The sequence below is a fragment of the Heliconius melpomene genome, chromosome 7 (genome assembly GCF_056956725.1).
Source record: "Heliconius melpomene rosina isolate 202511_hmr_F chromosome 7, ASM5695672v1, whole genome shotgun sequence".
NCBI classification, from domain to species: domain Eukaryota; kingdom Metazoa; phylum Arthropoda; class Insecta; order Lepidoptera; family Nymphalidae; genus Heliconius; species Heliconius melpomene.
This window is the reverse complement of record NC_140395.1, coordinates 9,505,975-9,518,375: the sequence shown is the minus strand read 5'-3', so window position 1 is coordinate 9,518,375 and position 12,401 is coordinate 9,505,975. Positions and strand designations below refer to the sequence as shown.

Below are 12,401 nucleotides of genomic sequence, written 5' to 3'. Positions count from 1 at the left end.
GTGACAGAACTTAACGCCGCGCTTTGCCTCGACACCAAAGGAAAGAAATGGAAATATTAAATATTTCATTTCTTTAAGTTATAGTTTGTTTTACGAAATAATTCTTTTTTGTATGCAAGACATTTCTTTGTTCTGAAAATAAACTTGGACAATTTGAAAGTTCGCTTTGTGACATATCAAAGAATCACATAAGCTGAATACTAATCTACTAGCAGAGAAAAAATAATCCTAATATAAGTTGATATTTATCTTCATGTGATGCTTAAAATAACATAATTATTATGAAATTTTCAGTTCAATTTACATTTTGTATTGTTTTAAATGTAAATTATCTATAAACTATTACGAAACTAGTAAATATTGGCACAGGCTTAGTTTCGTAATGTTCAGTATTTAACCACGCCTTTCAAAATTACAATTTAGACAGTACATTAAAACAGTTGTTGGTTTCCGAACGTAAACAAAATTTACGATAAAATATATATGTAATATTATAACCGATTTCATCATTGTCATTCGAATGTCTTTATTATATAATTTTTCAAGGTAGTAAAATAATTGATAAATATTTATTTTATAACAATTTTTCAAAATCTATCTATATTAAAATAATCCTCTTGGTGTTATTTGAAGAGCACTTTAAAAGATGAAGATCTAATGATCAAGGCACACGGTAGAATGTCCAAGTTAAAAAAAAAGTGACAAAGCGTCGTTTGCTATGTGAACCATTTCATCAGCATATAGCAAACTTTTAACGCTATTACAAATCGTCAATTATTTAATGTAAAAATATATATACCAATAGTAAAGTAATAGTAGTAATAAAAAAAAATGTCAATTTAAGTTAGGAGCCTGGATTGTCACACAGTATGACACAATTAGACACCCATAGGTTTGACATTCGTATGTCAGTAAAATCGAAAACGACGTATTATTCAATATTGAACTTGACTCTTACTTCACATTTACGTTTTTAATTATGTTTGCATTACTTGATGATGCTATGAAATATGTTTGGTTTTGTTCATTAACTAAAACGTAAAGGTCTATATTTTTAATACCTAAAAAAAGAAGGTTTAAGATTTTGTAAATTATGACTACTTTATGAAAATAAAAAATTATAACCTTTTGAAAGTCTTTGTAATTACTATTAAATAACGTGCGGTAATTTAAAAAAATCGATCGCACTAAGTTTTTAAAAAGTGTTATTTGTTTTTAAAAATATAGTTCGTTTCGTCGCCAACAGTACTTGGAACACTTGGTTGTTAGTTGAACTTATTTTTAATTCCAGTCATTCTCTGTTCATACTATTACGACTGAAAAATTTTGATAATATATTTTATTATCAAAATTAATCTTTTAATTTGTTTATTTTCTTGTACTATTTTCATGCATGTAGCACGGAAGGCAGAGGGAACCTGGGAGAGTACTGTAAAGACACTCCGTTCCCATTAAGACACTTCCATTCCCCACTTTCCCCAAATTCGCAGGCAATTATTTATTTCCTCGAGTGGGAATCGAACCCACAGCCTATTGCATTTAATAATGTGTTTTCGAAGATCCTTTGAAGAAAACTATTTAGTATCCTTCAATGTGAATGCGTATTCCGAATATTATTTTATACAATTATACAATTATATAAATATCAAACGCTCAAAAACGCTCGGTCCAAGTACGTAATATCTTAGGTGTATGAGTGAACGAATTAACATTTAATTCTATTTACCGTCATGGAAATTGCTCACTTATAATGTATGATACTTTTAGATCAATATTAAATGAACACTATAGTACACTTTTGTGCAGAGCTAAACTTAAGACACCGCCTTTTTTATTTTTATTTTTACCTTCACAGTTTCCCGGATAGGTAGAGGTCCTAGTGTTGAGACACTATGTTCCCCTTCGAGACTCCACGTACGTTAATTCCACAACCGTCTCGTTTACAGTAAGTGTAACCTCACAAATGTCGGCGACCATAGATTGTACAGGTTTAACACTGTTTTTTATTGACGGATTTCAATATTTTTTTTTAATTTTAACTTTTTTTAGCTTCACGCTGTTTCCCACACACAGCAGGGTAGACAGGGGAAAGGGGAAACCTAGTGTTAAAGACACTACGTTTCCCACTTTTCACTGAATTTTAGAGGCATGGCGTGTTGAGTAGCGGAAGTCAACGCCGCGTTTTTACCTGGACACCAGAGCGAAGAAAGTCAAATACTAATTTAAATAAATATTTAATTTCCTCGAGTCAGGATCGAATCCACAACCAGCCTGTGCCAGCCGTGGCACAAAGTGTGATTGTAATCGCAGCTATTAAGTTTATTGAATATCCAAAAAAATATTCGATCATATTAAACGGACAAGATATAATTATTTTCAAGTATTGCTATAAATTTATATAAATATAAAAATAAATAATCTATAATGTTTTTAGTAACGTAATTGCAATTGTAGACTGTAACAGAAAATAAGCATGTGTTAAACGAGGGCAGGGCGTTTCAATGACACTAATCTACGGTCAGCTGACTTGGTATATTTTCTTATCACGACATAGGCATGAATTAATGAACTTACTTGATAAATAAAATGGTTTTATATAAAATTGTATACAAATACTGGAAGCATACTATCATAATCCATTTTTTTAAATATGTTCCCTCTATCTATCCTGCTATATACTTTCTATTACTATACTTACTTAATTTTTTTTTTTAATATTAAGAATTTTAAAAATAATAACAGAATATATGGAACAAAACGTATTTATTCTCTATTTATAAAGATATTACATATACATATACATATTACTATAACACAGCATTTTTGAGCAAGTCACCAGGCAATGATATCGCCGAAAATTCTTATAGGAGGTAAGGAGAGGAAATGTATTTAGCAGCTAAGTAAGGAGAAGCAGCGGCAACGTGGGGGGATGGTGCTGCAACGTATGGTGAGGCAGCGGCAACATAAGGAGATGGTGCAACGTAGGAAGCAGCAGCTACAACTGGGGCAGAGGCTACGACGGGTGCAGCTACTGCATGGTTGACAGCGTGTGCGGAATAGGAGCTAGCGTAAGGAGCCACAGCGTAGGCTGCAGGAACTACAGCAGGAGCCACCAGAGCAGCAGGCGCTGCAGCTAAGGGTACTGCGCCACAGTGGACAGCAGCGATGGTGAGAGCAAAGATGATCTGTAAAAAAATATTGCAAATTTACTATATCGTATTTGTGTTTTTTTTTTGTTTTATTTTTTTGCTATATTAAGTTTGATTTACTTACGGTGAATTTGGCGATCATTTTGCTTGATTCGGTGACTTCTCACAAGTGATTATACGAAAGAATTCGATAGAGTGTACTGTCTGTTGGTGACCATCCCGTTATATACCAAGTGCTCATTTCGTTGGGCAATGGCACGTCCACAGCATACGCAGTCAGTTAATGCGTAGGACATCGCAGTCGGCCACGATTTTTGACCCAGACTCGGTTGACAAGCAATGCATTCTAATTTCAACTCTGTGCACATCAATTTCACCGTATGTTATATAACAGCTGAAGAGGAAAAGTGTTTTTATAGACAAGCAAGCCTAAATATTTTATTTTGTAATATATAGATATTTTTAATTATTTTGGGAAATTTAAAGATACAAATCTATAATTTTTTGATTCAGTAATTATTGTTTAATATAAAATGTTAACAAATAAATCAAAAGATATAGTTTTTGTTTTGGAAAAATGAAAATGTGTTCTACATTTCTATAGACAGATAGATCTATATCTTGTAATAGAATAATAGATATTAACACGCTTCAATTAATTTCACCTGTTTTTTATCTAAAATCTTTCAAAGCTATTTTAACCCTCTTCTTAACATTTGAATTACTTGTAAATTTAAGCGGATATCCTTCCCAGAAAGACCTAGATAACGAATTGTATACTTTTTACTTTGAATTGCGGTTAAAGCACTTTTAATAAGGGGTACTTAATTGTGTTTTAAATATAAGATTAAAAGAAATACAATTTTTAAGTTATTATTATATGTGACTGGATATAAAAAGAAAATACATCAGCTTCACGCTGTATCCCGCATACGGCAGGGTAAGCAGAGAGAACCTAGTGTTAAGACACTCCTTTCCCCACTTTCTGCCGAACTCTGGAGGCATTGCATGTTGGGGGGCAGAACTCAACGTCGCGCTTTGCCTCGACACCAGAGCGAAGAAATGGAAATATAAACGTCAATAAATATTTCACTTTCTCGAGTGGGAATCGAACCTACAACCGCCACGATGGCCACATACAAAAAGATAAAATAAAATATTCAAGAAACATAAATATGCTTGCCCCATTGCAAATAAAAAATGCATTCACGCAAAATTGACAGTGAAAAAAGTTTCCTAATGTGATCCATTTCTCTACGCGAGCCACTACGAATCCCAATTGACCGACCGCAATCCACCAAATGTTTATTTAGCCATACGTATTCTGAATTACAATAAACAACGTATAAAAGGCTTTAACTTTTGGTTGACAGGCACAGTTCGCATCTTTTTTTCAATAAGGAAGGTCTTATTTAAAATAAACAATATGTTTGCCTTTAAATCTGTAAGGATCTATTTTTTTCTTCGTTAATTACTGAGATTTTAAAACAATATAAATTTTTATTTATTTTTCTTTTTCTATTTGCAGATCGTCCTAATTGCTGCAGCTTTTACTGTTGGAGCAGAATGCAGTGTGCAGGCAGCTGCACTGGTTGCGCCAGCGCAAGTTGGTTACGCCCATGCTGTACCACAAAACATTCCACCATATGCATCTCAAGTGAATATTGAAAGTCGAAGTGCTCTTGTTGCTGCACCTGCTGTAGCTGCTTATGCTGCCCCTGTATCTGCACCGTTGGCTGCCCCATTTGCCGCACCGTTTGCCGCACCATTGGCAGCACCACTAGCTGCTCCATTGGCTGCACCTTTAGCCGCACCATTGGCTGCACCACTAGCGGCTAGATACGCATCACCCGCTTTTGCAGCTCCTATTGGTGCAGCGCCATACCTTGCTGCACCTGCAGTGCGAGCAGCATATGCAGCATCACCTATAGTTCCAGCACCTTACGCTGCAGCTTCTTACGCACTTCCTGCACCTATTTCTGCGGCTTATCCTTATGCTGCAGCGTCTCCCTTCTTCCGTGCTCCCATCGGCGTTGCTCCAGCTTTTGTTCGATAGACTTAAAGATAAACTAGTCGACCTTCCTTTATAAAAGACTTACTATTTTTTAATTACGAAGAAATAAATATTTTTTATATAAATAATATGATTGTTTGATTTATAAACTAAGGTACAGCATAGTATAGTTGTACTTAAAAAATAGTTGCAAAGTTTTTTACCTGACTCGGCAATTAATTTTTCCTTTCTCCTTAAAAAGGCCAATTACTAATAAGTTTCAATTTAGAGGTAATGAGGCAAGATCCAACTCACAATTTCTATATAATATTTTAAGCACTATATGCAATATGTGATAGTTTATTATACTGTACTATTTTTATTTAATATCTTGGAAATTGTCTGAAAATAAAAATTACCACGTGAAAAATTAAACGTCAACCAATATAAAAAAAGAAGAACGCCAATTAAACCAATGTTGTCGTTTAAAATAATATCTGTGCAAGACTAAAAAAAAAATATTTAATTTTCTTCTTTTAAATAGTGGTTAAGTAAAGAAGAGATATTGTAAATGATTTATTCGAGTTCATTAATCCATTTCTGTTCAGTAGTTTTTGACAACATAATTTTAAGTGGTTTTTTAGCTTCTAATAATCAATCATTCATCATAGATTAACCAATTTATTTTTTATATACCTTTCATATACAGAATAGACTTTTATTCGACAAATTCTGGAGGCATTGCGTGTCCTCAAGTGGGAATCGAATCCATAACCTGAAACATTTACAGTCTCACGCTTGCGCCCCTTCGCCAGGATTGGTCTCTTTATAAAGAGACCATGTAATATATATATATATATACTAGCGAGTCACTCACGGCTTCGCCCGCATACCACCTATAATACTTTTATTATGCATTTGCCAACAGATTCAATTTTCGATCAATTATACACAATTGATCGAAATATTCAATCATGAACACTACGTGCCTATATGGATAGTACGTCATTTAATGTCGCTTAAAGCAATACGATGGCGTTCCTTATTATTGTTATTTCGTAATTTAAGAATAACTAAGACTTACACCGTAATGTTATACGAGTATAGCCTATGGCACTTCTGGAAAATGCAGCTTTCATACAAAACAAAAGGAAAGTAAATCGGATCCAGAGATTATAGCGTTTAAACAAACTCTTTCGCTTTGTTATATTAATATAGAATTATATTAATATGAATAAAGAGGTAATGATAATTGTCGTAAATTAAAATTTTACTAATATTTGAAAATAAAATTTATACATATAAAACAAAATCGAATATATATGTATAATATATGTATTTTAAAATATATTTTTTTATTAAAAATCGTGAAGCTGCCTCGAAGAATCACAATTATCATGAAAGCATATTACATAGCATATTACAGATTTCATTTCTTTAGCTTTTGCTATGCAACTAATGGTATTCGTATATTACCTAAAATATTGTCTCCTGGTATTTTTGTATATTTGTTTAAAAAAAATAAAATAAGGATAAACACTAAAACAAAATTTAACAAATATTTAACAGTTTAATTGTTTTTATATTTCACGTATAAAAATGGCTTTACAAACTATAATAATTATAACACATTTCTACATAACAACATATTAACCTAATTCAAGACTAGAATCATTTCCACGCCGCATGTTTTATAACTGGAGCCGGTAACAACGGAGCTGGGAATGAGTAGGCTTTAGCAAAAACTGGGGTTGGAGCAGGTAAAAATGCTGGGGCAACTGGTCTCACAATAGGTGAGAAAGGTGCGTGTAGGGCTCTAGTGTACACTGGTGCTGATGGGAGTACCGCAGGAAGAGGCGCTACTCTAGGTACAAATGCTGCCTGAGGGTATACAGGAGCTGGTAGTACTGATGCGGGGACAGGAGCTGGCAAAGCTCTAAATATTGGTGCCGGGGCCACTGGGTAAACTGGGGCAGGCGCTGGGGCTGGGAATACTGGGGCTGGAAACACTGGAACTGGTGCGGGGAACACAGGCGCTGGTGCGGGAAACACAGGCGCTGGTGCAGAGAAAACAGAAGCTTGAGCTGGCAATATGGGAGGAGCAGGTAATACTGGAGCTGGAGCAGGGAAAACGGGCGCTGGAGCAGGAAACACTGGCGCTGGTACTGCAGCAGCATGAACTGTAGGTGCTATAGCGTGAATGGAACGTACTCCATTAGGGAAACTGTAGAAAGGCGCATATCTAACCACAGATAGTGAGTTTATTGCCGGTGCAATATGACCAATTCCACTTGTATGGCCGCTGGCTATGAGGGCGGCGATAGAAATGACCTGAAAAGAAATTATTAATTAATAATATTCTTCAAAATATATATATATATATTTATAAATACGCCTCAATCCCAAGGTCATTAACACTTACTAATCTTATTAAAGACATATTTCTTGAGTCGCGACTTGGTTAGTCGAATGAAAACGAAGAAGTATATTAATTCATATGTCACAGGACGTTATATACTTCATACTGTTGCAAGCATTACGTCTATATTGGTCATCATTGTTTTCACTTTCCATCGCCAGGACATGCGCATGCTCAATTAGGTGTCGACGCGGACGTTATGGGTTACCGAATGTGCCGCACACTTGACCATCAAAGGACGATTTATGTAACTCATGCAGGTCTACAATTCATATTTTGTAATTTTGCGTGGTCAATTCCGATACTCAAACGTTTAATGGGACTTAGGTTCCTCTACCTACCTTTGTATGCTGGGTACATCAGAAAGTACCCAAAAAATACTATAAATTATAATTGTTAAAAAATACTACGGGCTAAATTCCAAAAGTTTCCAAAAAAATGCTGCTTAAAATTTCCTTATATGTTCAATATTTATTTTATTTATATAAATAAGATAGGATAAGATCCTTAAAAGTTGAATACATTCACACGTTAAATGAAGATATTTTTGGAACTTATTATTTTTTTAAGGAAAGTAACATTAACTTTTGTGCATACAAATATATAGTTATCTTCAAAATGCGAACCTGGTCATATATCACTCCGTGGCTTCTATTCTGCTAACTGCGTTATTTTACCGTCGTAAAGAAAAATCTCTTACATTAGCACTAACTCCTGATGGTTTACCAAATAAACCACGACGTATTCTATGACGAATTTAATATAAATTATGTGTAAATAAATATTTAGTATTCTTAATGAATTTATGAAAAAAGTACTATAGGTATGTTTTCTATATTTATGCGAAATTAAATGTGGGAGTAAGACGTTCTAAACAGTGTGGCTGTTAGACTCTCCAAATATACATTTACTTAGGTACTTTTTCGCTGCTAGGCATAAAGCTTAATGAGAATCTAGATTTTTCTTAAGCTTTATTATTAGCAAAACAAGTACTTACTGAAATATTTCAGTACATTACAAGAAAAAAGTAAAAACATATTTGATAAGAAAACTCTGTTTCATAATATTAAAAAAAAAATGTTTTATCATCCTACTTAAGTAGTTCACGAACATAGACTGTAAATCGAGCAACGTTCGCAGAATTACCATGTTCGTACTGAATTCATAATGAAGCACCGTGTGAGTAGGTTAATAATTTGTATTCAAAAGGTATATGCTATAAGCAATTCTAAGAACGCTAACGAGTGGATAAACTATTTTATCTACATACATCGATGAAATTGCCTTTTTTTAAAAGATAAGATAGAAAAAAAATAATGATTTTTCAGAGAGAATTTAAAAAATGAGAAAGATATGCTTTTACATTTTCCATTTTCAAATTAGTGAAATTGTACTAAAATACTGATTTAGTACATCTATTTTAATACTTAAATATAATTTATTTAAATATTATAAATATAATTTTATAATATTTTTCACTGAAATGATGTTATATATATATATGCAACGTATAATTTTCAAAATCTTTTCTCGTTTTTAGTCTTATGTCAAGCTTGTAAAAATAACAAATGTCTTAATATATCAATTCATTTATTTTGTTCAGATACTATAAACAGTCTTTTCACTTAAGGGCAACAATGGGGGCAGAGGCATAGTAAGGAGCCGCAACATATGGGGAGGCAGCCGCAACATATGGGGAGGCAGCTGCAACATATGGGGACGCGGCTGCAACGTATGGGGAAGCAGCAGCCACATATGGTGAAGCGGCCACGTAAGGCGCAGCAGCGGCTACATATGGAGCAGCAGGTGCTACAATTTTAGCCGCTGGAGCATAGACGGGTGCCGCCACTAGAGGTGCAGATACTACTCCATTGTAATTCCTTGAGATGTATTGAGAGCTGGATGCTGTAACAATGGGAGCTGGAGCCACCACAGGGGCAGCGGCTACCAATGGTGCCGCTACAGGTATGCCAGGCTTAGCGACGGCTACGGCGATAGCGGCAAAGAAGATGATCTGCAAAAGGAAATATATAAATAATAATATTATTTATTTCACAATTCACGATTTAAATAATGTCTAAATTTATAAGTTAATTTTGGCACCTTTCCGAACATGTTGATTGTTTTAAATTTGTTGTTTTGATCTAAAGATCTCCAAGTGCTATATAAAATTTGATGACAATTCGTACCTTTTATACAAACGGAGTAAGATTCACCTTGTAGGTTTCGTCACTGCTACACGGGCAATACTCATTATTAGTGAACGCATTCAGGACGCGTAGGAGAGATGGTATGAGCAATATAAAAATAACTAAATTACCCCACCTATTCTTATAATGGATTAATTATTTGAAATTATGTGTATGACTCAATTATGTCTATATGTATAATATATATAAATATATAATTAAAAAGTATAATTAAATTCATCCTTTTAATTATGTAATTTTAATTATTATATGAATTTTAAATGCTCGATGAACATTTGTACTCTCATATGTACATTCGCAGTATATTTACTTATCGGTTGATATAGGTTTGTCTTATATTATATTTTGTATAATAATAAAGCCTTTTATTTACCGTTGCCACAGTTACAACCTTAATGCTAATTTAATATAGTTTACTTTCTAATTTATTTATTTTATCTACACTATACTATTATTTATTTTATCTACAATATTACTAATAATATTTAAGTATATGTTATAAGGAGATATATATATTATATTTTTACATATTCTAATTTTTACATTAGCGTTGATTAATTGTTTCTGTTACTAATTACTTTATAATACACACTTTACTACACTAATTACTTGTTACTATTCATTTACTTTTTTTTTTTTTTTTTCTTTTTAGTTAACTTTTATTCTAATTTTATTTATAAAATATTTTATTTTCTTATTTAAATTTTTCTAAATTATTTATTAAATATAACTAATTTAGTAGTATAATATCAGGCAAGGTCCCCAGACTGGGTATAGGCCTCCTCCAAAGGTATACACTTTTTTTCCATGCAGTGCCGTTTGCTTTCAGTTGGTAACATTATTATGTTGCTATATCTAATGTAAGTCTTATATAATAATCTAATCTAATGATCAAAGTCTTTTTATTTTTATTATTATTTTTTCTTTTCATAGCTTTTTATCCTTTGGAGGGTTTTGGTCGTACTCTTCCGCGGTGACCAGCCGAATTGGAAGATCGAAGATATTTTGTATAAGAAAAATATATTAAAATTGTTATTCAATATCTAGGATTATTAAATTACAAGATAGTTAACTGTGCGTTTGCAATGACTTTATGATTATCTATGAAGTTTTACGTAAAATGCAATACATAATAGTGTAAAATAAATTAACATAGGTAGCTGTAAAAAGATTATTAGAGACATTACAATAATAATAAAGAGAGTTTGTATGCCTTTAAAAAAAAATCCCTAAAAGTTTCGACTGCGCTTTCTGTTGGTCTAGTTGACCAGGACCTATAAAATAAAGATAATATTTTTTTACAATCAATATCTATACAATTTTTAAATAAAATTGTGCGAAAATTGTATCTTTCTCTATTTTATGTTGTCTAAATATTTTCACAAACAATAGTATTTTTTTCATACGTATACTTGTCTAGTTTAATACACTAACATATGCCATAGAACTTAAAAGGTACACAGGTACATACAACATAAAAAGAAAATTAAATACCACATTACATATATCAAAGGCGCAAATATTTAGAAACCCATTCATAATAATACCGAAGGCATAAATAAATTGAATTGTTCTCTTTGTTTAATGGCTTCTATACGTAACAAAGTACAAAGCCGCACTTAGTTTTGCCAAGGATTTGTTGATTTCCTTGAAACTCTAGACTGGAGAAATAATGGGAGCTATTGTAAACAAGTTTACGTAACTCCAAACGTATTACCATATAGGACCATATTAAAAAAATATCATAAAGAATTATTACAAATTATATTATATATTTACTTTTGTTGGCGATACCTTTGTCGTTTGTTTTGTCTGTTTTTTTTTTTAACATTTATATTGCCTATAGTACCATAATATTTTATATAATTTTTATGAACATATAATATCTAAATAATTATATAATTAACAAACCCAGAAGCAAAATAAGAAACAAAATTTCTATGGAGTTATTCAAGTGTTTAGGCCAATGTCTCTTTATGATATGCCGGTCCCCTTGAGCATATGTGCATTTGAAGTTCAGTTGGAAAGAGAAACAAATTATTTTGAGACACCGTAACCTTACATTATGTAATTTACGTAGCACTATACATGCAAAAATTTTGTGTATCGTTAATACTAAAATATATTCATCATTTAGTAACAGATGTTTGGTTACGGGATTCAATTGATGGTAGAATATGATAGAAGCATATACGCTTCAGGGATCCTCTTAGATCGCAGTGCCCCCCAGACATAGGCGAGGCACACAGTTCCAAGTCTTCTGCGGATCTACGAAAGCCTCATTCAGAGCTCTCATTTTTTTTCTGTATGCCGCTAAGAAAATTCTAAGTATAGAAATGTAGTGCTCTATCCTGGCTGAAATTCATATTGAAACTCAGTAATAGTACAATCTCAGTGAAGCCTGTGGTCGATCACGTACTAAATAACTAACACAATCCTAAACACTATCTTTCCATTGTAAATGGAGGGTAATGAAATTATGCCGCCAATGGTGTGGCATCTTTCTAAAGTTAAAAAGGTAAAGCTTCATAATAGAAAGATAATAAGATAGAAAGATTATTGTTTTATACAAAAGTTTAGTGCCAATGAATTTTACAATTTGATTTGAAAAAATATAGAGTATGAAAAAG

General features: G+C 32.7%; 4 protein-coding genes across 4 annotated transcripts; 1 reads left to right on the top strand and 3 right to left on the bottom strand.

Annotated features, from left to right (window-relative positions):
• Positions 1 to 2,746: 2,746 nt before the first annotated feature.
• Positions 2,747 to 3,424, bottom strand: LOC146537756 (uncharacterized). The gene is made up of 2 exons (XM_085188146.1): positions 3,274 to 3,424; positions 2,747 to 3,185 (listed from the first exon to the last, which is right to left on the bottom strand). The coding sequence occupies exons 1-2, from the start codon at positions 3,289 to 3,291 to the stop codon at positions 2,862 to 2,864; spliced, it is 342 nt and encodes a 113-aa protein (XP_085044272.1). The 5' UTR covers positions 3,292 to 3,424; the 3' UTR covers positions 2,747 to 2,861.
• Positions 3,425 to 4,509: 1,085 nt separating this feature from the next.
• Positions 4,510 to 5,291, top strand: LOC146537755 (uncharacterized). The gene is made up of 2 exons (XM_085188102.1): positions 4,510 to 4,593; positions 4,678 to 5,291. Exons 1-2 carry the CDS (start codon positions 4,576 to 4,578, stop codon positions 5,203 to 5,205), a joined length of 546 nt encoding a protein of 181 aa, XP_085044228.1. The 5' UTR covers positions 4,510 to 4,575; the 3' UTR covers positions 5,206 to 5,291.
• A 1,401-nt stretch (positions 5,292 to 6,692) lies between these two features.
• LOC146537754 (uncharacterized) lies at positions 6,693 to 7,636 on the bottom strand. Its single transcript, XM_085188270.1, has 2 exons — positions 7,565 to 7,636; positions 6,693 to 7,473 (listed from the first exon to the last, which is right to left on the bottom strand). The coding sequence occupies exons 1-2, from the start codon at positions 7,580 to 7,582 to the stop codon at positions 6,814 to 6,816; spliced, it is 678 nt and encodes a 225-aa protein (XP_085044396.1). The 5' UTR covers positions 7,583 to 7,636; the 3' UTR covers positions 6,693 to 6,813.
• Positions 7,637 to 9,110: 1,474 nt separating this feature from the next.
• Positions 9,111 to 9,707, bottom strand: LOC146537753 (uncharacterized). The gene is made up of 2 exons (XM_085188312.1): positions 9,665 to 9,707; positions 9,111 to 9,575 (listed from the first exon to the last, which is right to left on the bottom strand). Exons 1-2 carry the CDS (start codon positions 9,674 to 9,676, stop codon positions 9,183 to 9,185), a joined length of 405 nt encoding a protein of 134 aa, XP_085044438.1. The 5' UTR covers positions 9,677 to 9,707; the 3' UTR covers positions 9,111 to 9,182.
• Positions 9,708 to 12,401: the final 2,694 nt, after the last annotated feature.